This window comes from Amblyraja radiata, chromosome 9, assembly GCF_010909765.2.
Source record: "Amblyraja radiata isolate CabotCenter1 chromosome 9, sAmbRad1.1.pri, whole genome shotgun sequence".
NCBI lineage: Eukaryota > Metazoa > Chordata > Chondrichthyes > Rajiformes > Rajidae > Amblyraja > Amblyraja radiata.
The window spans coordinates 20,648,688-20,675,134 of NC_045964.1; the positions used below are offsets into that span (position 1 = coordinate 20,648,688).

General features: G+C 42.2%; 1 protein-coding gene across 1 annotated transcript in view; it reads left to right on the top strand.

Moving 5' to 3' along the window:
• The first annotated feature begins 633 nt into the window (after nucleotides 1-633).
• Nucleotides 634-26,447, top strand: part of LOC116976848 (deubiquitinase DESI2-like) — a 127,075-nt gene continuing 101,261 nt past the window's right edge. The window contains exon 1 of the mRNA XM_033026831.1: nucleotides 634-1,232. Coding sequence (XP_032882722.1) covers nucleotides 1,194-1,232 — 39 coding nt within the window. The 5' untranslated portion in view covers nucleotides 634-1,193. The remainder of the gene's footprint in view (nucleotides 1,233-26,447) is intronic.

Below are 26,447 nucleotides of genomic sequence, written 5' to 3' on the forward strand. Positions count from 1 at the left end.
GGATTGCTGCAAGGCTGTGCACAAACTCATCTCAAACGCCGGGATTTAAAGGTGAACCTCCCCGCTGTTGTGGACCGGAGTGAAGCAGCGGGTTCTGCGACCTGACCCAGGACCACGAATCGCAACGCAACGCGCCGCAGGAATGTGATCCACGCTGGCTAGCGGAGCTGCCATCAACTAGTCACTGAACCTTTCACATGACCCGCTCTATCCCACCCCCCCCCCCCCCCCCCCTCTCTCTCTCTCTCTCTTTCCAATGTCCAATCCCTTGCTCCGAGTGACAAATTCTCATTGCATCCTGCACAATATTTTCATCAGTTCCCTCTATTGACTTTAAACTATGATCCAATCTTAGCTGCTCCCATTCACTTAATAACGTGGAATTAACATTGCATTTAAAAAGTAATGTTTTAATTCGAGTTTTTTTTTTTTTAATTCAAGGGGTTCCTGACCACCCCAGACTTTCATGATTTTTAAGCAAGTTTTGCTTTCTCAGGTTGCAGCCCACCTTTAAGCGTTCCCCGGGCCTGCTGAAGCGCTGAACGCTTATGATGTAACCAGCTCGCAGCATCTCCATCTCAATTTGCAGTGGCTGCTTTAAAATCCAGGCTGGGGAGCCGCTTCCCGGGCAGCCTTCAAGTGATGTCATCCTACTCCAGCCAGGCGAGGGGGAGCCTCGCTGCATCAGTACCCTGGACAGCGCCGGCCACCGCTGCTGCCGCTCGCCTCGGCAAGGCGCCGGCGGGAAAGTAACCTGCACCTCATCTCCACACCCCTCCTGAAAGCCGGGCATGAAGCAAGCTTTTTCCAGCGGGGCAGGGGCGTCTAATGCAGTGACGTCTAACCAAAATCCAGCAGTTGAGCCGGTATATTGTTGGGGACTTCGATGCATTTTGTTTTAAAGTGCTGCGATACGTGTTTCTGGCTTTTTTTTCAGGCTAGATTTATAGAACGGGGCACTACCTATGGATGAACTGTCAGCACACTCTCCCGATCACATTGCACGAAGTAGAGGCTGTCCAGTCCTCACCGTGTATTTTTGGACAGTGGATAGATTTCCGATTCTTGCCTGAAAAAAAATTGTTGCGCCTGTTTGATCTTGGATGCAACCGTAACCGTGGGCCAGTGAGAGCGACCCAGGGCCAGTAATTGATCGAAGGATTATTGGATCTGAATGATCTCTGCAACGAGCGATGGCAAATGAACCAGTCATTCTCAATGTTTACGATATGGTAAGTCCTAAATAGCACCCATTTGATGCAATAAACATAACATCTAATGGACTGCATAATAAATATGGGGGTCAGTGTGTTAGCCTCTTCCCCAGAGGTCGCTCCATCTGTGTTCAGGCGCAAAATAATCTACATTAACTGAATTGACACAGAGAATGGTGGTGTGCATTCACGTTGGATTGAAGAGTTATAAGTAGGATTCTTGGTGTTGGGAGAATCTTTGCTCTTTCTTTGTTAGTATGTGCATATTGTTTCTGTTTTACAAATCTTATGATATTAAATTTGCTTTCTCAGGTTGCAGCCCAGCTTTAAGCGTTCCCCTTAAAGCTGGGAATTGCATTATGACAATTTAGTAAAATGCTATATTTATCATAGCATACACCAAGAACAAATATACAGAAAAGTTTTGTACAGATCACATTTTGGGGTGTTAAGGGCAAAGGCCTTAAAGCATTGATGTACAGAAAGATCTTGGGTCCCAGTTCTTAGCTGCCTGAAAAAGGCAACACAAGTAGATTGAGTGGTAAAGAATGTGTATGGAATGCTTGCTTTCATCGGCCGGGGCATTGTGTATAAGAGTCAGCAAGTCATGGTACAGCTTCATATGTCTTTTATTAGGTTGCATTTGGAGTAATGTGTGCAGTTCTGGTCACTCTGTAACAGGAAGGGTGTGCAAGGTTTGGGGAGGATGCAAAATGCTTTATCAAAATGCTGCCTTGTTTAGAGAGTATTTGCTATAAGGAGAGGTTGGACAAACTTGAATTGTTTTCTCTGGATTGTCAGAATCTGTGGGTAGATCTGATAGAAGTATTTACAATTATGAGAGGCAAAGATAGGATGCCTGGAACACACTGCCAGGGCTAGTGGTGTAGGCAGATATGATGGTGGCATTTAAGAGGCTTTTACATAGGCACATGGGTATGCATGTAATGGGGGGAATATGGATCATGTGCAGGTAGAGGAGATTAGTTTAACCTGGGATGTGGGATGAATTGCCTGTTCCTATGCTGTACTGTTCCAACTTTTATGTTTGGTCTTCTTTCTATCAGACCTAAGCAATGTAGATAAAGGAAAATAATGTATTTTTAAAGTAAGTGTAATGAACAATAACTTTACCGTGGCCAAAGGCAATAACATATTTTAAGGCTGTAACATAGTTAAACCTCTTGAACTTGGTGTTGCATTGGCTTTTGTGTCACACCGTGAAAACTCCATATTTCATTATAATAACCTGAAATTAAAGTCATGTTTCTGAATTAATTTTATTAAAATTGCACACAAAGAGTCTGTAATGGTAAAAAAAAATTGAATCGCCTCATGCACAGAAGGGGAGATAGTTCTTCACGTGTGAGTTGGTTGAGTTTGGTTCAGAAGTTATATGAGGACTTTTTCATATCTCCTGCTTGCAGAACGCCTTAACATTTATAAAAATAGCAAAAGTATCTAACACTTATGTTACATCTTTAACGGTGAAGTGTGACTCAGTGTAATTCAAAGAAAATGTATCTAACAAAATTATGACACTGAGCTGTATTAGGCAATATGACTTAGACTCGGTCAGTGATCGGTTTTATGTGGCATATTAAAAAGAAAGGGAGGGATGAACCAATTGAGAGGTTATGGGGGCGGGTCGTAAACTTCAGAGTTTAATGACTAGGAAGCTGTTGGTTAATGGTGAGGTGATTAAGTTCAGGGATGAATAAGGGAGATGGTCAAGTTGGGTTATGTTATGGAGATATGGAAGCGTGTTGCCTGTAAGATATGGGAAGTCAAGGAACAATATTTAATATTGCCCAAATGGATCACCAGTGTAAGCCAGTGATGTCAAAGGTAAAGTGTAAAAGGGATTTAGGGGGAGTTAAAATATTGTTGTGTTGTGTTAATATTTTTGTAAAGTGAAAGATATGAGGACAACTGGGAGAACATTGGAATAGTCAAGACTAGCAGATCAGAAGTACGGATGAGTGGCTCAGCAACGGATGAATGAAGGTGATAATGCATAATGGATGTGAGAAAAGACAGTTTTGGTGATTGAATATCATCTTGCAGTCAAATAAAGAAACCAACAGTGCAAAACGTTTGTCAGCCTCAAGGTGATACCTAGAGATCCAGTGGGTGAAGTGGAGAGAGGCAGAGAGAGGCAGAGAGAGGCAGAGAGAGAGAGAGAGGCAGGGAGGCGCATATTCTGATTGTCTCTTAGGGAAAAATCTACAAACCCACTCGGTTCAGAGTCATTTGAAATGGTTATCATCTCTAAATGAATAAACAAAAATACTTAAGTCATACATAAAATGATGGATGATGATTTAGAGACAATATTTATTTAAAATACCCTACCCTCTTCACACACAGCTCAAAAACACCTAAAAGATAATTGACACCAAAGTTGCTTCCCCAATAACCCCTATTTTACACATTGCTGACATGTTTGATAACATTTCTCCAAACTCAGATTATAATATATAGGAAGTATTCTGCTTAAAAGATGTACAGAGGTACTTAATATTAACTTTCTAATGATGTTAAGCATGCCTTCTTACATACAAGGATCCAGTGACATTTAAAAAAAATCAAATTGTGCTTAATGACAATGTTTATGAGGACAACAATGTCACTCTTAGGAGCAAAACACTTATGCTTGCAATGAGAATTGTAAAATGCATATTCACCACTCTGCACGCTATGTTAATCAACTGGCCTAATGGCCACAATTTGAACTGGGATTTATTTGCAGGAACATTTTAAATTTTCTTTAATCATCTGCATCCACACATGACACAAAACTGGGCAGAAATTGCTTTGTAAATTGAAAATAAGATAATGTTACATCAACCAGCAATTAAGATTTTTTTAATGTGCTGTATCTGGTTCATTTCATCTCGTCCAATTCGTATTGTCACTTTACATCCTCTGTGCTACCAGGAGCATCTTTGACAGAGCGATGTTACATCTCACACGTGGCTTTGGTTTGTTATTCATTGCCTTTGGGTGGAAATAAATCCTTGGATGTCCTGTTCTAAAAAAACATGCAGTGATATGCAATCAGTAGGCATTATCAATTATTCCATGCTAATTTGTGTCATGGCTAATACTGCCTGAGCAGCAGTGGGATAATCCCACAGGATTGTCTGAGGGTTTGTTTATCATGAATAAGCATAATGATTTTTGATAGAAACAAAGTGCTGGAGTAACTCGGCGGGTCAGGCAGCATCTCTGGAGAAAAAGGATGGGTGACCCTTCTTCAGAAGTGATTTTTGAGCCTTTTTCACCAGTCTGTAAGACCATGATTGATCTTCTCCCTATTTCCTTATGTCAATTACCTCTTCTGTTAAAACACACTCACCCTGAACTTGTGGGCAGTGATATGTGCCTATTCACTTATCATATGAAGCAAGAGGCAGGATTTTCCCAGGACATATCATTTAGGCATTATTTTTGATTCCTTTCCATCCTTTATTGTGGAAATGGTCAATGTGGGACATTGTCCCATTATCAGACATGTGTCATGACTTGAAGGTTCTTTACTTTCACGTTGTGATTTCAGTAGTTGATATTGAGACATGCTCTACAATTTATTTCGATAGCGATATTTAATTGGGTGTCTGATCGAATGTCACCGGTGGCTAATGGAACAGTGCACTTATAACAAAACAGCTTTGTTGTTTTTACAAATGATATAAGTACATATCCAATATAGTTCTCAAATCCTCCTGACGTTGTAATTACTGTTATCTACCTTTACCTTCCACACCCCTTCCATCCCAACCCCTCACCATTAACTGTGTCTGGTGCATTTTGATGTGTGGATTTACGTAATGATGTTGCGAGTTGTCAGATTTACAATGTTAAATATGATCCCAAGCAAGTGGATTTTTGTGGAAGAGAACTGTTTAATTATGTGATCAATTTGGTGAGTTTGTGATAGTTTAGATTGCTAGATTTAAAGCAGTAAGATGCAGCCTGTAGTGACATTTGCTGAAATTGAAGTCGAATTTTCAATAAACATCAACCAAATGTATATAGCATCGGAGGTGTTGACAGGAATAATTCTGTTACATAAAGACTGGTGCAGGTCTGGAACTCTCATTCAAATATTTGGAGAGTAGACCTATGTGGAATTTGTAAACTAAGACTGATAGATTTTATTCAAGCAAGAATATTAAGGGTCGCAAACCATGGCATTCAACAAAGCATAGATCTATTATGAATTCATTGAAAGGAAGAACTGGCTTGATGGACTGTTTCTATTAGTTTACACAACCTTAGGAAGGGTATTATTTAGTCAGAGAATATGTTATGATATTAAAAGGAAATGCACAATTGCACAAATTCATTGAGCAATATTCCACCAACATTACAAATGGCAATTTCTAAGCAAAGGTATGGATGAGCATTGGTTTACTTTGGGCTTGTAATCACTGGAATTTAGAAGGATGAGAGGATATCTTATAGAAACATATAAAATTCTTAAGGGATTGGACAGGCTAGATGCAGGAAAAATGTTCCCCATGTTTGGGGAGTCCAGAACCAGGGGTCACATTTTAAGATAAGGAGTAGGCCTTATTCTTAAGACTGAGATGAGGAAAAACATTTTCACCCAGAGAGTTGTGAATCTGTGGAATTCTCTGCCACAGAAGGCAGTGGAGGTCAATTCACTGGATGTATTCAGGAGAGAGTTAGATTTAGCTCTTAGGGCTAATGGAATCAAGGAATATGGGGAGAAAGCAGGAACAGGGTACTGATTCTGGATGATCAGCCATGATCATATTGCCCGAAAGGCCGAATGGCCTACTCCTGCACCTATTTTCTATGTATCCATGTTTCTATATTTACTTGCATATGAGTAATGAGGGTGAAATCATTCTTGAGCTCTGAAATGATCCTCCTACATTCACTGCCTTTAATATTTGCCCCAAACCTTGCAGATTCCCAGAAAATCCACATGTTTATCCATATCCCCATGATATACTTTAATTTATTCCTAAAACGCAATTCATGCAATTTGGATGAATTAGATTAGACTTTATCGATTATTCAACAGCAGAATAAACAATAGCATCAAAACAAGCCAGGGTGGATCATAACATGAAAACTGAATTATTCAACTGGCGTTTTCACAAAACCCAGTGCTGGGAGAATTACCTGCCATTATTTTATTGATGCGTTATGTGGGAAATAGTGCATTTTCTGTTTCATCATGTCTCATCTAAACAGGCGACAAAGCTGTCAGCATCTGAAATAAACCTTTTACAAATGGTCTGTTGTAAATAAGTAATGATCTATCAGGCCCACACGAGTTACCTCTTGAACCTCATGTTCACACAACCTGAAAAGTGTTTTCTTTTCCTAAGCATGAAGCTGTCATGTTTCACAGAAATGCTTCTTAAATATTTGAATAGACAAATACGATCTTCTTCTTGCGTGCACAGCCTAAAGTTGTAGGTCATGGATAGATCTGTTTGTGATGTTTGTGCACGTCGGGTTGATTGCATTAATCGAAACAGGGTGGACCACGTGAAGGTTGCAATCTTCCACCCCGACAAATACGATGAAATTTTACTAAAGACACAGCCACAATGATGAACATTATTCCCAGAAGCTATTACTTGCAAGCAGGTTAGTTCATTGAGATATGCAACTAATGTATGAACTTTTATGTAGTTCAGAAATAAAGCTTCCTTTTCTTTTGTGCTTTACCTTTCCTAATTTTCTTGACTACACTACCCCATTATGTATGACATGCAATGGGCAATGTGCACTGTCAGCATTCTCCCAGCCAAGCTTCAGGAAGGTAATTCGTCTAGAATGTAAGGGGCAAACACGTCTCTTGCTGAAAATTACAATTAATTTTGATTCCATAGTTCGCAGCGAAGAGTTCATAGAAAATATGTGAACAGTCATTCTCCACCATTCCTGCCAGTGCAGGAGTGAGTTCGAATATAATTTTAGGCATCATTTAAAAAGCTGCGTATAAGAAACTTTATGGGCGCCATGGTGGAGCAACGGTAGAGTTGCTGCCTTACAGCGCTGGAGATCCGGGATCGATCCTGACTCCGGGTGCTATCTGTACGGTGTTTCTACAATCTCCCTGTGATTACGTGGATTTTCTCTGGGTGCTAAGGTTTCCTCCCACATTCCCAAGACATCCAGGTTTGTAGGCTAATTGGTGTCATTAAAATTGTAAATTGTCCCAAGTGTGTAGGATAGTGTTAGTGTACGGGGATCGCTGGTCGGCGTGAACTCGGTGGGCCGAAGGGCCTGTTACCGTGCTTTATCTCTAAACTAAACTAAACTAAACTAAAGATGGGCACGTAGATATGCAGGGAATGGAGGGATATGGATTATGTGCAGGCTGATGAGGTTAGTTTATCTTGGCATCATGTTCGGCACAGACGTTGTAGGCTAAAGGATCTGTTCTTGTGCTGAACTTTTCTATTTTCAAACTGTTTTTAACATGTGAGGAAAGAATGGAAAACTACTAAATAATTGGAGGCCAACATTGGTGTAAAGGAACAGTTTATTGAAGCCAGGGGATCGGCCCTCCTCAATCACAAGGGAAACCCAAATGACCAAAGTATAATAGCTAGCACTGACAGCTACCGGGTACAATTGTATCTCAACATCTACTTGTTCTCTGGCACAGCAAGCAGGCGGGCACGGTGGCATAGCGGTAGAGCCACTGTTTTACAGCGCCAGAGACCTGGGATTGATCCTCCCTATGGATGCTGTCTGTACGGAGTTTGTACGTGCTCCCTACGTGATGACAGATGGCGCAATGGTGACAGATGGCACAATGGGCTAAGTGTTCGGCTGGCAACCGGAAGGTAGCCGGTTCGAATCCTGCTTGGAGTGCATACTGTCGTTGTGTCCTTGGACAAGACACTTCACCCACCTTTGCCTGTGTGTGAATGTGTGTGAGTGATTGGTGGTGGTCGGAGGGGCCGTAGGCGCAGATTGGCAGCCACGCTTCCGTCAGTCTGCCCCAGGGCAGCTGTGGCTACAGAAGTAGCTTACCACCACCGAGTGTGACTGAGGAGTGAATGAATAATGCGATGTAAAGCGCCTTGAGTATTAGAAAGGCGCTATATAAATCCCATCCATTATTACATGGGTTTTCTCCGGGATCTTTGGTTTCCTCCCACACTTCAAAAATGTACAGGTTTTGTAGGGTTGGTATCAATGTAAAATTGTCCCTTGTGTGTGTCGGATAGTGTTAATGTGCCGGATTCGCTGGTCGGCCTGAACTCGGTGGGCTGAAGGTCCTGTTTCTGTGCTGTGTCTCTAACCTAAACAAAAAAAAAACTATATGTTGGTTACATGTCTGGAGGGATCAAAATTGCCTGAAAAACATGAGCAGTAAAAATGGCTGTATTTAAACAAATGCTGGATGGGTGTCACCAATTATAATAAGCAGATCATTCTGATGAAAGCTCATCGCCTGAAATGTAAACTTTGTTTTTCTTTCCACAGATGCTTCCTGTGCTGCTGAGCATCTGTCTTTTCTACTTTTATTTCAGAATTAGGGTCCTGAGGCATTTTTGCTTTTCGATACCTAGCCTATTCTGAGTTGGTCTGATGTGAAATTGGAAGTACTCCTAACATTGGCCAAATACTATTGGGCTGACAGTGAGCTTTGAAACATCACCCAGTCACAACGCACATTAAATTAAAAACATTCACTAATGCAGCAACAGCAATCTTGCCAAAACAGTCTGAAGAAGGGTTCTGACCAGATACGTCACCTATCATTCCAAAGATGCTGGCTGACCAGCTGAGTTACTCCAGCATTTGTGTCTATCTTCAGTATAAACCAGCATCTGCCGTTCATTCCTACACAAAACAGGATTCCTGCCCACCTCTACAACAGTTTAAATCGGCTTCTCTCACCTCCAAACATTTGATTCCATTTGCTGCTCTGGTCTGCTTCAAGTACCAGCAAGGGAATTTTGAGGAAATTCTGAAAAAGGTCTGAAGTAGGGTCCCAATCCGAAACGTCACCTATAAATTCCCTCCACAGATGCTGCCAGTAGAGTTACTCTGGTCTTTTGTGTTTGGCTGAAGACTCCAGCACCTGCAGTTCTTGGTGCCTTCAGGGGAATTTCGCTGACAGCTGCAGTTTCATGCCCTCAAAGAAACACTTTGACTTCATGGCATGTGGATTGAATAGCTATAGAATTTGAACACACATCTGATTTCTTAACGAGGTCAAAAGAAGAAATAAATCAACATCATATGGAATGAACTGCCAGGGGAGGTAGTTGAGGCAGGGACTGTCACAATGTTTAAGAAACATTTAGATAGGTACATGGATAGGATAGGTTTAGAGGGATATGGGCCAAACGCAGGCAGGAGGGACTAGTGTAGATGGGACATGATGGTTGGCGTGGGCAAGTTGGGCCAATGGGCCTGTTTCCACTATGATTCTCTATGACTCTATCTACTACCTTGTTGGAAATCTGACTTTTGGGTGAGATGTTATGGTAAGTCCTCAAGGGCCTGTCCCACTTGGGCATCATTTGCGCGTCATTTACGCGACATCATTTACGCATCTCGACGCACGACGCGCATTACGTTCGCATGGTGCGTGGTGACGTAGGCAGTGATTCGCGGTTACGCACGGCACCCCAGGATTTTGGGATGTGCCTAATCTTTGCGCGCCATCTGTGTGACGTGCAAATGACGCCCCAGTGGGACAGGCCCATCATGTGATCTCTCTGGCAGACATAAAGAAGAACATGAAATTTGTAATCAGTATATAGACACATGACTCGATTAGCAATGCTGGGCATGATCACATTCTTTCGTTGGTGAAGCTATTTACAAATTGGTTCTTGCATTGTGGTAGTGACACATTAAAAGTACTTTAAAAGGTTTTAAAGTGCATTAGCGCATCTAGGAGCAGGAAAAAGGTATTCCATAAATGCAAATCTTGTTTTAGACTTTAGAGATACAGCACAAAAACAGGCCCTTCAGCTCACCGTGTCCGCTCCGACCAGTGATCACCACTTACACTAACCTACACACACTAGGGACAGATTTACAACTTATCAAAGCCAATTAACTTACAAACCTGTACGTCTTTGGAGTGCGGGAGGAAACCGGAGCACCTGGAGGAAACCCATGCATTTACAGGAAGAACGTACGAACTCAGAACAAACAGCACCCATTGTCAGGATTGAATCTGGGTCTCTGGCACTGTAAGTTCTTCTGAGTCGGATGATGAATTTGGAAGGGTAAACCAAACTCTTAGTAGTAGTCGATTTAAAAATAAGTCTGACATATGTGTTTCTGTTGTCCAAGTGGTCCAGTGCCTAGTGGAGAGCCCACAAGATCATTATCTGCTGTCAATCTGTTGTGGCGGCTGGTGAACAAAAGTGGGTGGCAGGTCATTATTGAGGCAGGAACTGATTTGTGTCATAAACAAACTCTCAGAGCACTTTGTCACAAAGGACCTGAGTACCACCTATTGATATTCACCGAGGCTTGTTACTTTGCTCTTCTTGGGCACTGGTATTGTAGATATCCTTTTAAAGCAGGTGGGGACTACACTGTCGCAATGATAGATTGAAGATGTCTGTGAACATTCCAGCCAGTTGGGTTTTGACAGCGTGACCAGGTACACCATCTGGGCTGGATGCTTTCCCAGGACTTCCCCTCCAGAAGGATCTTAATCTCAGCCTCAGTGACTGAAATCACAGGCATTTTTGGGGGCAATGGGAACCCAGGAAGTTACGAGGTTGTTCTCCATTTCAAAGAATAGTGAAGAGAGTTCCAGGTTTCAGCTACCTTCTGCTCAGGTTAAGTTTATCAAAATGTTCACCTGAATGCCTCAGCTGGTAACTCAGCGGGTCAGGCAGCATCACTGAAGAACTTGGATAGGTGACGTTTCGGGGTCGAGACCTTTTTTCAGACATGATCTCCAAAGATCCTGCCTGACCTGCTGAGATTCCAGCACTTTATGTCTTTTCTAAACCAGCAGCTGCAGTTCCTTGTTTCTACATAATTTTTAAGTCATGCCACTGGCCAATGACTCCCTGACCGGTGGAAATAATACCTTGTGTATCTATCCTGCTTAATTTCTTGAACACCATGTAATGAAATTGGACAGTACTGACTGAACAGGGTGATTGGCTTATTTTCCTGCTGTATTTCCTCATTACACCGGTGATTCTAAGTGATTCATGCGTGAGTGTCTGTGGCAGCTCAATATGCCTCAGATACTGAAATCACAGGTCTTTTAGCAGTGGAAGAGTTGCTGCCTGACAGAGCCAGAGACCCAGGTTCCAACCTGACTATGGGTGCTGTCCATACCGAGTTTGTACATTGCTATCTGTGGGAGGTTGTTGCAGGCTAATTGTCTGCTGTGTTTCCTACATCTCGACCTCAGGTGCTGTCTGTGTGGAGTTTGCACGTTTTCCCCTTGGCCGCGTGGGTTTCCTCCGGGTGCTCTGCTTTATCTGAACATCCCAAATGAATTGTGGGTTTGACGGTTAATTTGCATTTTTAAAAGTGCCCCGTTGTGTAGGGAGTGGATGATGAAGTGGGATAACATAGAACTAGCCTGAGCGGAAGTTCGATGGTTGGCGTTACTCGGTGGGCCGAAGGACCTGTTTCCATGCTGTATCTCTAAACTAAACTACACTAAACTAATCAGAACTTCAAGCATGTTCATTGTGGCAAAGCAATGTGACTTTCATTAGGTAATAAAAGGAACTGTATTCACAGATTCACCCATCTCACTCATATGGATTATGAGCATTGGGCAGCACAGTGGCACAGAAGGAGAGTTGCTGCCTTATGCCCCTGTCCCACAAGAAACTTGATCGGAAACCTCTGAAGTCTTTGCGCCCCGCCCAAGGTTTCCGTGCGGTTCACGGAGGTTGCAGGTGGTTGCCGGAGGTTGCAGGTAGTGGAAGCAGGTAGGGAGACTGACAAAAACCTCCAGGAACCGCACGGAAAACTTGGGTGGGGCACAAAGTCTCCAGAGGTTTCCGTTCAGGTTTCCTAAGTGGGACAGGGGCAGTAAAGACGCGGGTTCAATCTTGCCTGCAGGAGCTGCCTGTACGGAGTTTGAATGTTCTCCCTGAGACAGCGTGGGTTCTCTCGAGGTGCTCCGGTTTCCTCCCACACACCAAAGATGTACAGTTTTATAGGTTAATTACCTTTGGTAAAAGAAAATCAAATATTTTGCCCATTGTATAGGATAGTGTCAGTGTACTGGGTGATCGCAGACTCGCTGGCTGCACGGTTTCTAAAGTCTGAAAAGTCCTTATCTAATGACTGTCATGCAATTTTCATTTAAGCCATTCTCCCAACTTTATCTTCCACTTTAATGAAAGAATTCTCAGGAGATGAAATCTTGCTACAGGCATGGAGATATTCATATGAAGCCTTTCGCACTATTAGAATACCTGAGAACTAGGTGGCTCTGAGTAGCCCTGCTGTAAGTTGAGAAAGCAGCTTTTCCAAGTGCTTGGTATGTCTTTTCAGCTTGCTTGTCACCAAAATAGTTTGGCAACCTGTGCATTCCTACCTTTTGTTTCGGGGGGAAAATGTTACCTCATTAGCAGCAAAGTTTACAGTAAAACGATAGCTTGGATCTTTTTGGCCAATTATATATGCCAAATGTAAGTTTATATTAGTTGTTACTTTTAATCCATTACTGCACTTGAGCCCTGTTGGATGCTGTTTGCTACAGGCTAATAAATGAGTAATTATTTCATAAATTTTGAAGCACGATTTAAACACTGCTTTCTATAAAGGTCTTCATTATCTGAGCTGACGGTGAGAAATTAACACTCATTCCATGATGCTACAAGCACTCATTGAGCTACTAAAGGACACCCATGGTGTCACTTATGGGAAGGAATGCACCAGCACAATATTAGCATGGACCCTTGGCATTTAGGAGCTCAGATGCTCAATAATGAAGAAAAAGGAACTGCATATACTGGTCCTACAAAATAGGACACAAAGAGGTGGGTCATTGGGTCAGGCAGCATATCTGGATAGCTGACGTTTCAGTTTGGGACCCCTCTTCAGATACCCTATTCCAGCACTTTGCATTGCGTTCTGTAACGACCTCCCTCAATGTTGTGTGGCTGGACAGTGTTAATCAGGCAAGAAGGATTCCATACCAGCATCCATTAGAGTTCATTGACTATTTGCCAGTTAGTTGCTGGGCTGCTTTTTTCCCCTCTCTCCTTTGGCTGTGATTCTACAAGTGCATTTGTGCTTTGTGCAGTTGTTTCAATTTGTATAGATCTAGGAAGAAAGGCATGCAAAGTGCTTAAGGTATTTCTCTGACCTCAAGACTTCTATATAAATGTGGAGGATCCAGTTGTAGATACATGAGCAGCTCTCCCACCTGTTGTATTGTATTGTATTGTTGTGTAGCATGAGTAGTTGATTGGGCAGGCAGTGGCACACAGCAGGGCAAGCTGGTTGGAGGGAAGAGTGGCAAGGATGCAAAGTGGTGCTCAACATGTGACCTTTTCTACCTGAGGCATTCACGAAACACCAAGAAACAAATACCAAGAATAATGCCATTTATTCCAGAGCTACAGTTATTACATGAGGGGAACGGGACAATGATTGGCCTGCACAGTGGGTGCAACAGTACAATTGCTGTCTTGAGGTGCCAAAGACTCGGGTTCGACCATGACCTTGGGCACCGTCTGTGTGGAGGTTGTACATTCTCCCCGTGACCTTGTTGGCTTCCTCTGGGTGCTCCGGTTTTCTCCCACATTACAAAGAATGCAGGTTTGTAGGATAATGTAGGCTACTGTAAATTGCCCTAGCATGCCCCAAAGTGGGATAACATAGAACTAGTGTGTGTGTGATCAGTGGTCAGCATGGACCCATTGGGCCGAAGGTCCTGTTTCCTCACTGTATCTCTAAACTAAACATGATCATTTCTGGGCTAATTTGTTCTGCTCCAGGAATTCATTCCTAGATTCCAGTTACACAAAGGATGCGATTCCTAAGTTTGATGTGCATGGATGATGTATTTCTGCAGTGATCCCTTGGGGGTGGTCTATCAAGGAAAATTGGGCTGGGATGTTCTCAAGCGCATCAGAAACAGCACATGCTCAGAACAACCACATCTAGGCGGTGCTGGCAACACCACTCTATTGGGGTATTTTCCTTTCATCCTCCACATTGCGACCTGCCATCCACTGATCCAACCTCCAACTCTTTGATCACTTTGATTACTACTGAATTTCACTTTGACTTTCGACTTTGAACACTGACAAACATCTCAGTCAACCTGTGAGTTGTTTGAAGAACGAGGCCCCAAGGCGCATTCCCAATCCTGGGTATCCGTACTTCTCCTTCACTGAACCTTGGATACTACATGCCTTGAGCATGAAAATATGCTCTACTAAAGCTTACCCCCCTAGTCTAGTTCAGTAAAAAACACTGACTCAAACACTGGAACAACTAAAGTTTATTTTTAGATTGAACAGCAAATTCCCCTATACGATACCTAAACCACAGCGATCTTTGTCTCTGCCTGGCCAAGCCCTTCAGCCTCTTGCAAGCAGACACATTCCAAAAGGTCACGCCGTCCCAAGCGTTCCTCCTGAAGATCGACATCGATCTAAAATGGGGTTACCTTTTATAGGTCCACGAACCTTGAGGGGCCGCACTAATAGGGGTGGTCTCTTTACAGTCCAATCAAACATATTAATTACATCAATGCATTATTGACAGTTCCCCAAAGCAATTACAAAGTTTCTGGCAGAAGCTTCTGGAAGGAAGCTAAGTAACTGAATAATGCAACATTTACTCTGGAACTCAAAACAATCCTGCCAGGCCTTAACACTTTGGCCAATCAACAACCAGCAGGGTAACTGTCTTGCAATATTATTTACATTAACAATTCTTTTGCAGCAATCCAATCAAACTCATGCATTTACAATACTTTTGAGGTCCTCTGCAAGTATCTCATTCATACTGACAATCGAAGACATTCCTTATCTGCAACATTGATCTGGGACCTAGACTTCCTGGCACCAGCCAGCAGCTTGTGGCTTTTTATACACAGAAATACAGACTTGACTAAAATGGCCTTACAATGCATGAATCCTCTGCTAAATTTTGGTTCTATTCCTGCTCCTTTTTGGCAGGATTTACTAGCATATCTGCACAGCTGCCAACAAAGATTTGAAACACTTGTGATTCAATGAGAACGTTCTTACTGAATCCATTCTTATGGTCCTGATAAAAACTGAGGACGGAAATGACCATATTGTCAGTGCTGTCAAAGTTACTAAAGCATGAACTATTTATGGATTTGGCCCTAGATTCAGAGACAGTTTCTTCCCCGCTGTTTTCAGGCATCTGAAACATCCAATCACCAACTAGAGATGGTCCTAACCTACCATCAGCTCCATTGGAGACCCTCGGACTATCTTTAATCAGATTTTACTGGACTTTATCTTGCACTAAACGTCATTCCCTTTATTCTGTATCTGCACACTGTGGACGGATCGATTGTAATCATGTATCACCATTCCGCTGACTGGATGGCATGCAACAAAAATGTTTTTCACTGTACCTCAGTAAATGTGACAATAAACTAAACTAAAGTAAACGGCATGGTGGCGCAGTGGTAGAGTTGCTGCCTTACAGTGCTAGAGATCCAGGTTCAATCCTGACTGTGGGTGCCGTCTCTACGGAGTTTGGACGTTCTTCTTGTGACTGTGTGGGTTTTCTCTAGGTGCTCCAGTTTCCTCCTGAACTCCAAGGTCATGAAGGTTTGTAGGTTAATTGGCTTCTGTAAAAAAGTAAATTGTCCCTAATGTGTAGGATTGTGCAGTGTACGGGGATCGCTGGTCAGCACACACTCGGTTGGCCAAAGGACCTGTTTCCATGCCCAATCTCTAAAGTTTAAATTCTAAAGACCAGCAATTGTTCTAGTAATCATTGACTTTGCAGTGATATATTGACTCATCAGCCTGAGATCTCCAGCTACAAAGGCTTACTGTTAAGGGCCTGTCCCACTTGCATGCGATTGCATGCATCTGGCGCGACCAAACATGGTCGCTTGAGGCGTACGGGCACCGTATGTCCGCGCGGGGCCTGTCCCACTTCGAAGCGCGGATGTGTATGGAGTTGTGCGGGGCTGGTCCCGACATCGCGCACAAAATCCTGCACTGAAAATTTTGCACGCCAACGGCCTGTCGGCACGCAGGCGGATTGCCTGCGTACACATCGTCTTGGCGGCTTATGCAGTGTCTTGATGGCGTACGGCCAGCGCGTGGCGTTGCGCGATGACGTCACCGCCCGGCGTGGCGTTGCGTGATGACGTCACCGTCCGACACTGTGCGATGCCCAAATTCAGTCGGCCCGCCTCCTGCCCAGCTGATTGGTGAATATGACGCAAATGATGTCACGTGTGAACTTAGCGTGAACTTAGCGTGTATTTAGCGCGTACTTAGCGCGAACTTCGCGTGAACTCCGCTTCCGTTTGGTCGCGCCAAATGCATGCAATCGCATGCAAGTAGACAGGCCCTTGAGACTCTTATACCAGCCCTTTCAGTCTCCATATGCAGAGAAATAAACCCTGTTTGGGTTCAGTGACTGCCAAGGATCGTTCCTCTGGCTATCTTGGCTCAGCTTCTCTCCTACCTCTTCCCCACCCATCTCCTCCCCCCACTCCCATGGCGCTGATTGATTCTTGGCAGAAACCTGCCTGTCAGTGAACAATGTGCTCTGTGCCAGCTAAATCTGGCATCAATGTAGAACATAAATCAGAACAAATGGTTTCTAAAATGAACACTATTAAGGGCTGTTCTGTATATAATTGAAATATTGGAGATAGTTTACGTTAGAGATACAGTGTGGAAACAAGCCCTACGGCACACCGTGTCCACGCCAACCATTGATCACCTGTACATTAGTTCAATGTTCTACACACTAGGGGCAATTTACAGAGCCAATTAACCTACAAACCTGTAGAAGCAAAGAACTGCAGATGCTGATTTATACCAAAGAGACACGAAGTGCTGTAGTAACTCGGCTGGGTCAGGCAGCATCTCTGGAGAAAAGGATAGGTGGCGTTTTGGGTTGGGACCCTTCTTCGGACCTGCAAGTCTTTGAAATGTGGGAGAAACCAGAGCATCCAGAGAAATCACACACAGTCACAGGGAAAACGTGCACGCTTCACACAGACCAGTAATCAGGATCGAACGCTGGTCTCTGGCGCTGTGAGGCAACAGCTCTACCACTGCACTGCTGTGCCGTCCTGAATGGGACTTCACACTCTTTCTATGCAGCTATTTGCAAACAAGTGCAGAAACCACCAATTCCAATTCCAACTGATCCTGCATTTCTGCCAAATTCTAATACCAGATGCAATCTGCGGACAGGGAATACTGGCTGGCGAGCTACAAATACCTGGCACTGGACACTCACACTTCTCAGTGCTCTCATTGCTATTGTTAACAAATGCAAATATTCACAATACTGAAAAACAGAACCATGCACATCCGTCAAGTGTCGGTGAGTGCTAGTTATGAAGCCCACTGCTGCAGCCCTGTGAAAGGCTTAACTGCTTCATTACCAGATGGCTAATATGGCCACTAGCTGATAATTTGAGTCATCAATTGTCTGGCAAAAAAAAAAATACACGTGATACTGAGCTTCAGGTTTTGCAGCTCTTGAAGTGACATGATTCATCTCAGTAGCTTATAGGATGTCTAATTTTGGAGAGTATTACTCAGGCTGCTCAGTGAAAGCTGTCATGAATCGTGATCTTAAGTAGCATTGGAAACAGACTTTCCAGTGCGTAAGGCAGAAATGTAATAAACAAGTAGGGGAAAGCTTGGGAATGTACAAGATTGTAGCAGGTGTCAAACGCCACAAAGAATACTTTGAAAGTCGCTTGTTCTCTCCACAATTCTGGATGAAAGGCCAAGCACAAACCCATCAAGATTTGATGCGTGGGTAGCTAAGAGAAATATTTTTAGGGAATCGGTAAACAGTGTAGGTAATGTGTGTGGGAGAGTTTGAAGATTGGGGAAAAGAAAGAGGTTGGCTTTCTGATATCCAATTTTATCTAACCCAAAGAACTGCAGATGCTGGTTTAACCAAAGATAAACACAGTGCTGGAGTAACTCAACCATTCAGGCAGCATCTCTGGAGATCTAGCTTTGTTGGAGTGGGATGGATGGGTTTACTGTGAGTGCTAGCATAAACTTGATGGGCCAAATGGCTCCTTTCTTGTATAATAAAATATAATTATAAAATGTAACATCATTTCAACTGCCTGTTGGGTAGTTCCCATAAATTGGAGAATTCAATCTTCATACCATTGGATTGTAAGCTACCTAAGCGGAATATTAGGTACAGTTCCTCCAGTTTGCGTATGGGTTGGAGGTTACCTAACATTAGAAAAGTCAATGTTTTCCCCCTCACCCTTCCGTCCCCTGTCTCCCATCTAACTCTCCCCTCCAGTGGTGAACTGTGGTTGTCTAATAATAGCCTTTATATTTTGATGGAAGTACAACCTGAATATCATGACCCTTGCTAATTGAGTGCAAATAAAAAGCAAGGAGATCATTTTAAAATTAGAACAAATTCAGGGGGACTTTAGTACGCACAAACGTTGGTGGAAATGTTAAGAAACTTCTTGGATACAAGGATAAGTTATGCTTAAAAATTTGAGATAAATATATTTTTTAAATTATTTAAGGTGGTAAGTCATAGTGATGCATTGGTAGAGTTGCTGCCTTACCAGTACCAGAGACCTGTGTTCAATCCTGACTATGGGTGTTGTCTGTGTGGAGTTTGTACATTCTCCCTGTGCCCGCGTGGGGTTACTCCGGTTTCCTCCCACACTCCAAAAATGACAGGTTTGCAAGTTAATTGGCTTCAGTAAGTTTTAAAAATTGTACCTACAGTGTGTACGGCGTGATCGTTGGTCGGTGGAGACTCGGTGGGCCGAAGAGCCTGGTTCCCCATTGTATCTCTAAAGTCTAAAGTGTGTGGCTACCACTAATGCATGGAGCAGACATATGACTCTAGCAGAAAAGGCAATGAAAGGAGCTGAATGTGACAGTGGAAAGATTAAGGAAAGCTAGACTAAGTGGGACCCGTTGGGTCCCATGTTCACACGGGAGGGTTGGTCCCCCAACGCAAAATTCTACCTCTCCACCAATTCCAATATTGGTGGCCTGTGGGGGGACTTTCTGGAGCGCTAGTATGGGTGTTGTGGGCAGAAGGGACTGGTTTCCAGAGGGTAGTATGGACATTGTGGACCGAATGGATTATTGGGCTTGCCGCTCAGTCACTCAAGCCTGGTGTGCTGGCAGTGGACTCACGGCTATTCCTTGAAGTTCCATTTCAAGCAGGGTGCAAGGCCACCAAATTCAAATGTTGTTTCCTACCATTTCAAGCAGAGTGCAAGGCCACCAAATTCAAGTGCAGTTTCATACCCCTTCAAGCAGGGTGCAATGCCACCAATTTCAAGTGCAGTTTCCTACCTCTTCAAGCAGGTTGCAAGGCCACCAAATTCAAGTGCAGTTTCATACCTCTTCAAGCAGGGTGCAAGGCTCAGACAGTGGTGACCTCTCCCTCCCCCATCTTGCAGAGACTGAGCCATGCCCACACATCCGGGATTTATAGTCCTTCCCCCTCCCACCGGAAGGGGCATGGCCGTCATGGCGTGATTGACAGAAGAGAGAGCCTCAACATTTTTTAAGCACTAATAACTCTTTTATTTTTCATTGATGGGAAAAATCCTCTGCACCTGAAGAGCGGAGGGGGACTGAGTAAGATGGCCAAAAATCACAGCCGTAAGTGATAGCGTTTTTTTCTAAATTCAATATACAGTGCAAATAGGAAGTGGTCAAGTTTAGACTTTTAATTATATAGATAAAGTAAGGAAAAACATTTTGCCGGATGGAAAGGGAAGAGAAGGACCAAAGATGAGATAGAGTGACATAATAGAGAAGGGTATTTCCAGAGAGTTTGAAGAATCAAGTTCGTGTAACCAAAGGTGGAAAAGGGTCAGGACTGGCAACACCAACGTTATTTAAATGAGAGAGGTGAACAAAACAAGATGGATTTTTATTTATTTTTTATTTTATTTTATTAGAAGTAAGTACAATACAGTGGTACCTTTTTACAGGTTCCCAAAATTATGTTAACATAATACATTCTCTGTACAACTTCCTTTTTATTTAAAGAGAGAAATAAGAAAGAAAGAGATAGTAAAGAATAGAGGAAAATCTAGTGTGTGTGAATAAAAAGGAGGAAAAATAGATAGTGAGGAAAAGATATAAGCAAGAAAAGAAAGCAGGAGGGAGATTATCAAATCACCGCAAGGAGATGATTTTTTATATTCTTGATCATCTTTCACCCATACCTGAAACCTTTAATTTTTACGATACTGTTGCACCACATGACAAAATAAAACAAGATGGATTCCAAGGAATGTGGAGTAGAGCTGAAATAACAAAGATGAACAGCCCATCAAATGCAATCAGATTGATGAATGAAGCAAGAATGGTTTCATCCTGGTTCCAATGGTCCAATGACATTATAATTAATCCCAATTCAGGCAGCAAAGTGAGTGCCATTTAAATTGATCATTTTTCAAATAATTTGATTAAGATGTTAATTCACATACTTGATGTTCCGAATGGCCTAATTCTATTCTTAGTCCTTATGACCTTATGACGAATAGCCTGCAGTAGAAAGCAAACAAAACATTGATAATAATGAGTGCACCACGATGTGAAAAGCTTAATTTTAAATGCATGTGGGGGTTAGTCAGTAACATTGAGAAATCTTCATCCAGTTTTGGTCCCCTTATTTCAAAGTGAGGTTCTGTTATGACATTGGAGAATGTCCACAAGATTAATACTAAGGCTTAAAAGGACAGAAGATGGACACAAAATGCTGGAGTGACTCAGCGAGTCAGGCAGCATCTCTGGAGAAAAGGAATAGGTGATGTTTCAGGTCGAGACCCTTCTTCAGACTGAGATTCAGGGGAGAAGGAAACGGAAGTTAAAACGAGGTACAAAGAACAATGAATGAAAGGTATGCAAAAGGACAAATCAAAGCCAGCAACGATGAACAAGGAAAGGTGGAGCCCACAATGGTCCATTGTTGGCTGTGAAAACCATTCTATTCGGTATAAACCAGCATCTGCAGTTCCTTCTTGCACTTAAAAGGACTGATGTGTGAAGGATAGTTTGGTATTTTTCACCTTGTTAAGACAAACAACAGGAGTTTGGTATTTTTCACCTTGTTAAGACAAACAACAGGAGATTTTATGATTTATGAAAGATTTTCAAGGTAGATCGTTCAATGTCAGGAATTCCAAAATGAAAAGTGGTTGGTTGAAGATGAGTTAAAATTGATAAGTCTATTTCAACATGATAAATGGAGCAGAGTGATCAGCCTGTAAAACAAATTGTTACATCCTTAAACTAGAGAATGATTGAATTCCAAGGAAAATAGATATGTTCTCGGTGTTTAAAATATGTTGGATTGGAATTACAAGCATATTTCACAAGTAACAAGACGAGGATAATTCAAAAAGATAGATACATTTTCCGGTTACAATGTATTACACATGGCAAATTTGTGTCATGCTGTAAGATATTTTGTGGAATTTTTTCTCTAAGGTGCTTCTTTATTGAAATGCAAGCTGGTCACTCACTTGACAACATAACACCTCGAGCTGCTTGCAAGCTGGATAATCCAGACACATCCAGCACAAATTCATCCCGAGAAAGAATCATTTGTTCCTTCAAAAGTGTCACCCTGATGCCAGCATCAGAATGTGAATAGACTGTTGGCTGTTGTCCAAAGCATCGAGCATCTCTTTCTGCAGCTTTGTCAATATACCCGAGTCAAGCTATCAAGATCTCTGCAATAAAATAGAATGATGTTTTTTTCTCTCCCAAAATCACATTATAATTCCAAACAACATTGTTTTCCAGACTGTTGTAATTTAATATGTGGGAGAACTTCATTTTGCACTACTGTTCGTTCAGCCCAAGGGTGCAGCAGCAGTTGATTTATCTTTTTGAACAATGGATTAGTATTGTTTGCTGAGAACGTGTGATCACATATCACTCTATTGCTGAGGATCATTTTGCCCCAATGGGAAGATTTACCAGTCCTTGACTTGAAGAGTGAAACTGGATGAGACTGGATGAAATTTAAATGGTGGATAAGGTGAAGTGGTTCTGGATAAGATTTGAAAGGGCTCTGGATAAGGGGAAGAGATGGAACCATGCAGTCCAGGCGATCTGGGTTTTCTTGGGATTGCTCCGGCCATTGTATGTTCCAAGGTAATGTGTTCCTACCCTGAAATGCTGTAAAGGGCGCATTGTATGGGGAATTACACCACTTCAACGATCCCTGATGCTGGAATTGAGTCAAGGTCACAAGGGTGACTCGTATCTGAAAGTGCCTAGTCATGCTCCCAGTAAAATGACCTGGAAATTATCATTATCATGTTTCACCATTGAAAGCAAAATCAATTTCTTTTTTACCTGCATACAATGAACAAGAAACCATTATGTGATTGAATTTCTTGGCCTACTTTATTATCCTCCCATGAAAAGAGATTGTTATTCATGTTGTTTTGCTATTGCCCCATGTACCGAGGAACAGTGAAACACGGTTTTGTGTGCTGTCCAGGCGAATCATGCCACACATAAGTACATCGGGTAGTGCAATACAGATGATTAACAGAGTACTGAAGGTTGTGTTGCATCTACAAAGAAAATGCAGATAGAAAAACAATGCAAGAGCAGCAAACAAGGTAGATTGGAAGATTGAGAATTCATCCTTGGCATATGACAGGTTCTTTCAAAAGTCTGATAAGACTTAAAAATGCAGTCAAAGAGACAGTAAGAAGGTAATAGCATGTAAAGGCTTAATTATGCATGAAAATACATGGTAAGAATACCATAGTTGATACTCAGTGTTCTGTATAGACACAAAATGCTGGAGTAACTCAGCGGGACAGGCAGCATCTCTGGAGAAAAGGAATGGGTGACGTTTTGGGCCGAGACCCTTCTTCAGACTGAAAGCCACGGGAAAGGGAAACGAGAGATATAGACGATGATGTAGAGAGATATAGTACAAATGAATGAGAGCAGGAGGAATGTCTACTTTGAAGAAGTTCTCCTCCATCGAGAGTTCTGCAACATCCCCTCTCGCTGCTCCCCCTCAGTGATTCCTCCAAATTTCAGTCTGAAGAAGGGTCTCGACCCGAAACGTCTCCCATTCCTTCTCTCCAGAGATGCTGCCTGTCCCGCTGAGTTACTCCAGCTTTTTATGTCTTTGTTCGGTTTAGAACAGCATCTGCAGTTCCTCCCACTGTTTCTTGCCAATTGCCAATAATATCAGCAATTGCCAATAATATCAGCCGTAATACAATGGGTAACTCTCTTTGCCTTTGAGTCAGAAGGTTATGGGCTGAAGTCCTGTAGTGTTGAAATCTAATACCAATTCATTGAGTGTTGAACACTAACACCACTGTAAAGTACTGAGGGAGTGCTGCAGCATTGGAGGTGTCATTGGAGGTGTCACCCTCACGTAGCCACTTCACCATGTAGATGCACAGCAGGGGAGTTCTCACCATACCATGGCCAAAATTCATCCAACATGTCATCACAATAAAGAAACACAGATGATCCTGACATTATCATTATTCCTTTTGGTGGGGGAATGTCGTGGGCAATACACTGCTTTCCAAAGTAACCACACCAGGAAGCACTTTGTTGACTGTGAAGTCATAAGGACATTGTGGATTGTGGCAAATGTGATAGGGAAGCAAATCTTTCTCCTGTGAATGACCATGAAGCAGCTTGTGCTCCAGGGTTGCTCCACACTGATTAACAGCTGAGATACAGCTAAGATCTGCCTCATATTAGCAATATGTGCTGTGTAAAAGCACAGACATTGGAGTTTTTAGCTGATTCTTCTTTGAGGCTTGCTAAGCAGGGCAAAAGCATTTTGTATCATCCTCTTCAGGAGCTTGTAGTGTGTGTGTGTTATAATTGTAAATTTGGTACTTATAATTCATGTCACATTTCAAAGACGTGTAGGTTTGTTGGTTATTTGGCTTCTGTAAATTGTCCCTGGTGTGTAGGATAGAAGTAGGATGACGGTTGGTTGGTGCGGACTCGGTGGGTCGAAGGGCCTGTTTCCATGCTGTATCTCTAAAACTAAAACTAAATCTAAAACAATGTATTGAAAATAAATTGATGAAACATCATATCTTGAACATCCCGAACAATCTTTGAAATTATTTCTCTTGTATGATACACCTTGACTTGCATCAACGGAAAAGTCTGTTTCTCATCTGAATTTCCAGCCAAGTCTCTGGAATTTAAATGTTAACTCATCTGTCATTGAGATAGCCTTTTTTTGTGCAGGATAAACTCAGATGCTTACTTGATGAGGTGACATGGCAATATTGAAACAACATGGCCATTGCCAAGACAACCTATTTTGAAACATTTGATTTACTAATAATTGCGTATAAAAGATTACACATCACAGAATATTCTTTCACAGAAGTTGCCAAGAAAATGCTGGAGTAACTCAGCGGGATAGGCAGCATTTCTAGAGAGAAGGAATGGGTGACGTTTTGAGTCGAGACCCCTCCAGAGACTGTTTATTCAACAACTTTAGTGACTATAGAACTAAAAAAAAATGTATATGTATACAGGTTGACATAATAGTCTTAGTGTGGCTGGTTTTAAATTGGGGCGGCACGGTGGTGCAGTGGTAGAGTTGCTGCCTTACAGCGCCAGAGACCCGGGTTTGATCCTGACTATGGTTGCTGACTGTATGGAGTTTGCAAGTCCTCTATGTGACCGTGTGGGTTTTCTCCGGGTGCGTTGGTTTTCTCCCACACTCCAAAGACTTACAGGTTTGTAGATTAATTGGCTTTGGTAAAAAAATAGAAAATTGTCCCTCGTGTTTATAGTGTGCCAGCGTAACGGGGATCGCTGATCAGCACAGACCTGGCGGGCCGAAGGGCCTGTTTACATGCTGTTAAACTAAGTTGAGTTTAAGAAATAACTATCAATTAAAGCAGGCCATCTTACTTAGTTTTATGTTGTCAACCTACCAATAGACTTCACCATTAAATCTTTCAAAGTTGTTACAAATAGTTTCCTGTCATGTGTTAGCTTTCTGAAGATAGACACAAAATGCTGGAATAGCAGGTCAGGCAGCATCTGGAGAAAAGGAATGGGTGACGTCTTGGATTGACAACCTTCTTCAGACTGAAAGTCAGGGGAGATGGAGACTGGAGATATGGAAGGGTAAGGTGTGCAAATGTCAGATCAAAGCAGATGTTGATCAAGGAAATGTAGAATATAGAAAGGGTCTTTGTTAGCTGGGGGAAAGATGACAACCTTCTAAATTTAACTTTCCTGAACCTGAAATATTGAACAATTCTGAACCTTAACTTTCTGAATCAGCTGTTAAATGATAACTTGCATATTTTCTAAATTTCCTTTTGAATTGTTCCAACAACTGTTTTAATGTAAAGACCTCCCAGAGCCCTAGTGCTGTCTAAACTTAAGTGAGGATCTTGTTGGAGTTTGAGCTTTAAGTCATTTGTGGAAATAAATTATTTGTTAAATCTCCCTTTCTCCTCGTTACTCAAAGTAAAAGTAAAAATACTTAGTGATTCACAGCGTGCTTAATACCAGACCAGTGGGATCTGCAGATATGAGGATTAGTGAGAAGGGGAAACGATCAAAGAATTTACCATAAAGAAAGCATTACAGAAACGGAATCTCATTGACCACGGATATAGAGAGAGCACGTTTCTCCATCATCAGAATTAAATGCATCAAAATGCATCAAAGCCATAAGTAAAAGTGGATGAAAATTTAAAGTACCAATGTTATCAATCGTTTGACAGACAATGTCACAAATCATTTTGTAATTAAGAGACACTACTCATACAATGACATCATCATCATGATTATAACAAAACAAAGCAATAGCTCGACACATAGTTCAGCTGGATTTATGAACTGAACGTTTGCGTTATTTTGAAAGTATAATTGATATTTTCCATACGTATTTCCACACTGTGAATAATTTTGTAAATGCAGGCCCTTTTGATCAGACTTTTCTCAATTTCATTTTAGCTGACTTTTTCCAGCGATCCAATCTATAACTGCATTGATCATGTGCTTGGCAAGAACCCAACTCAGC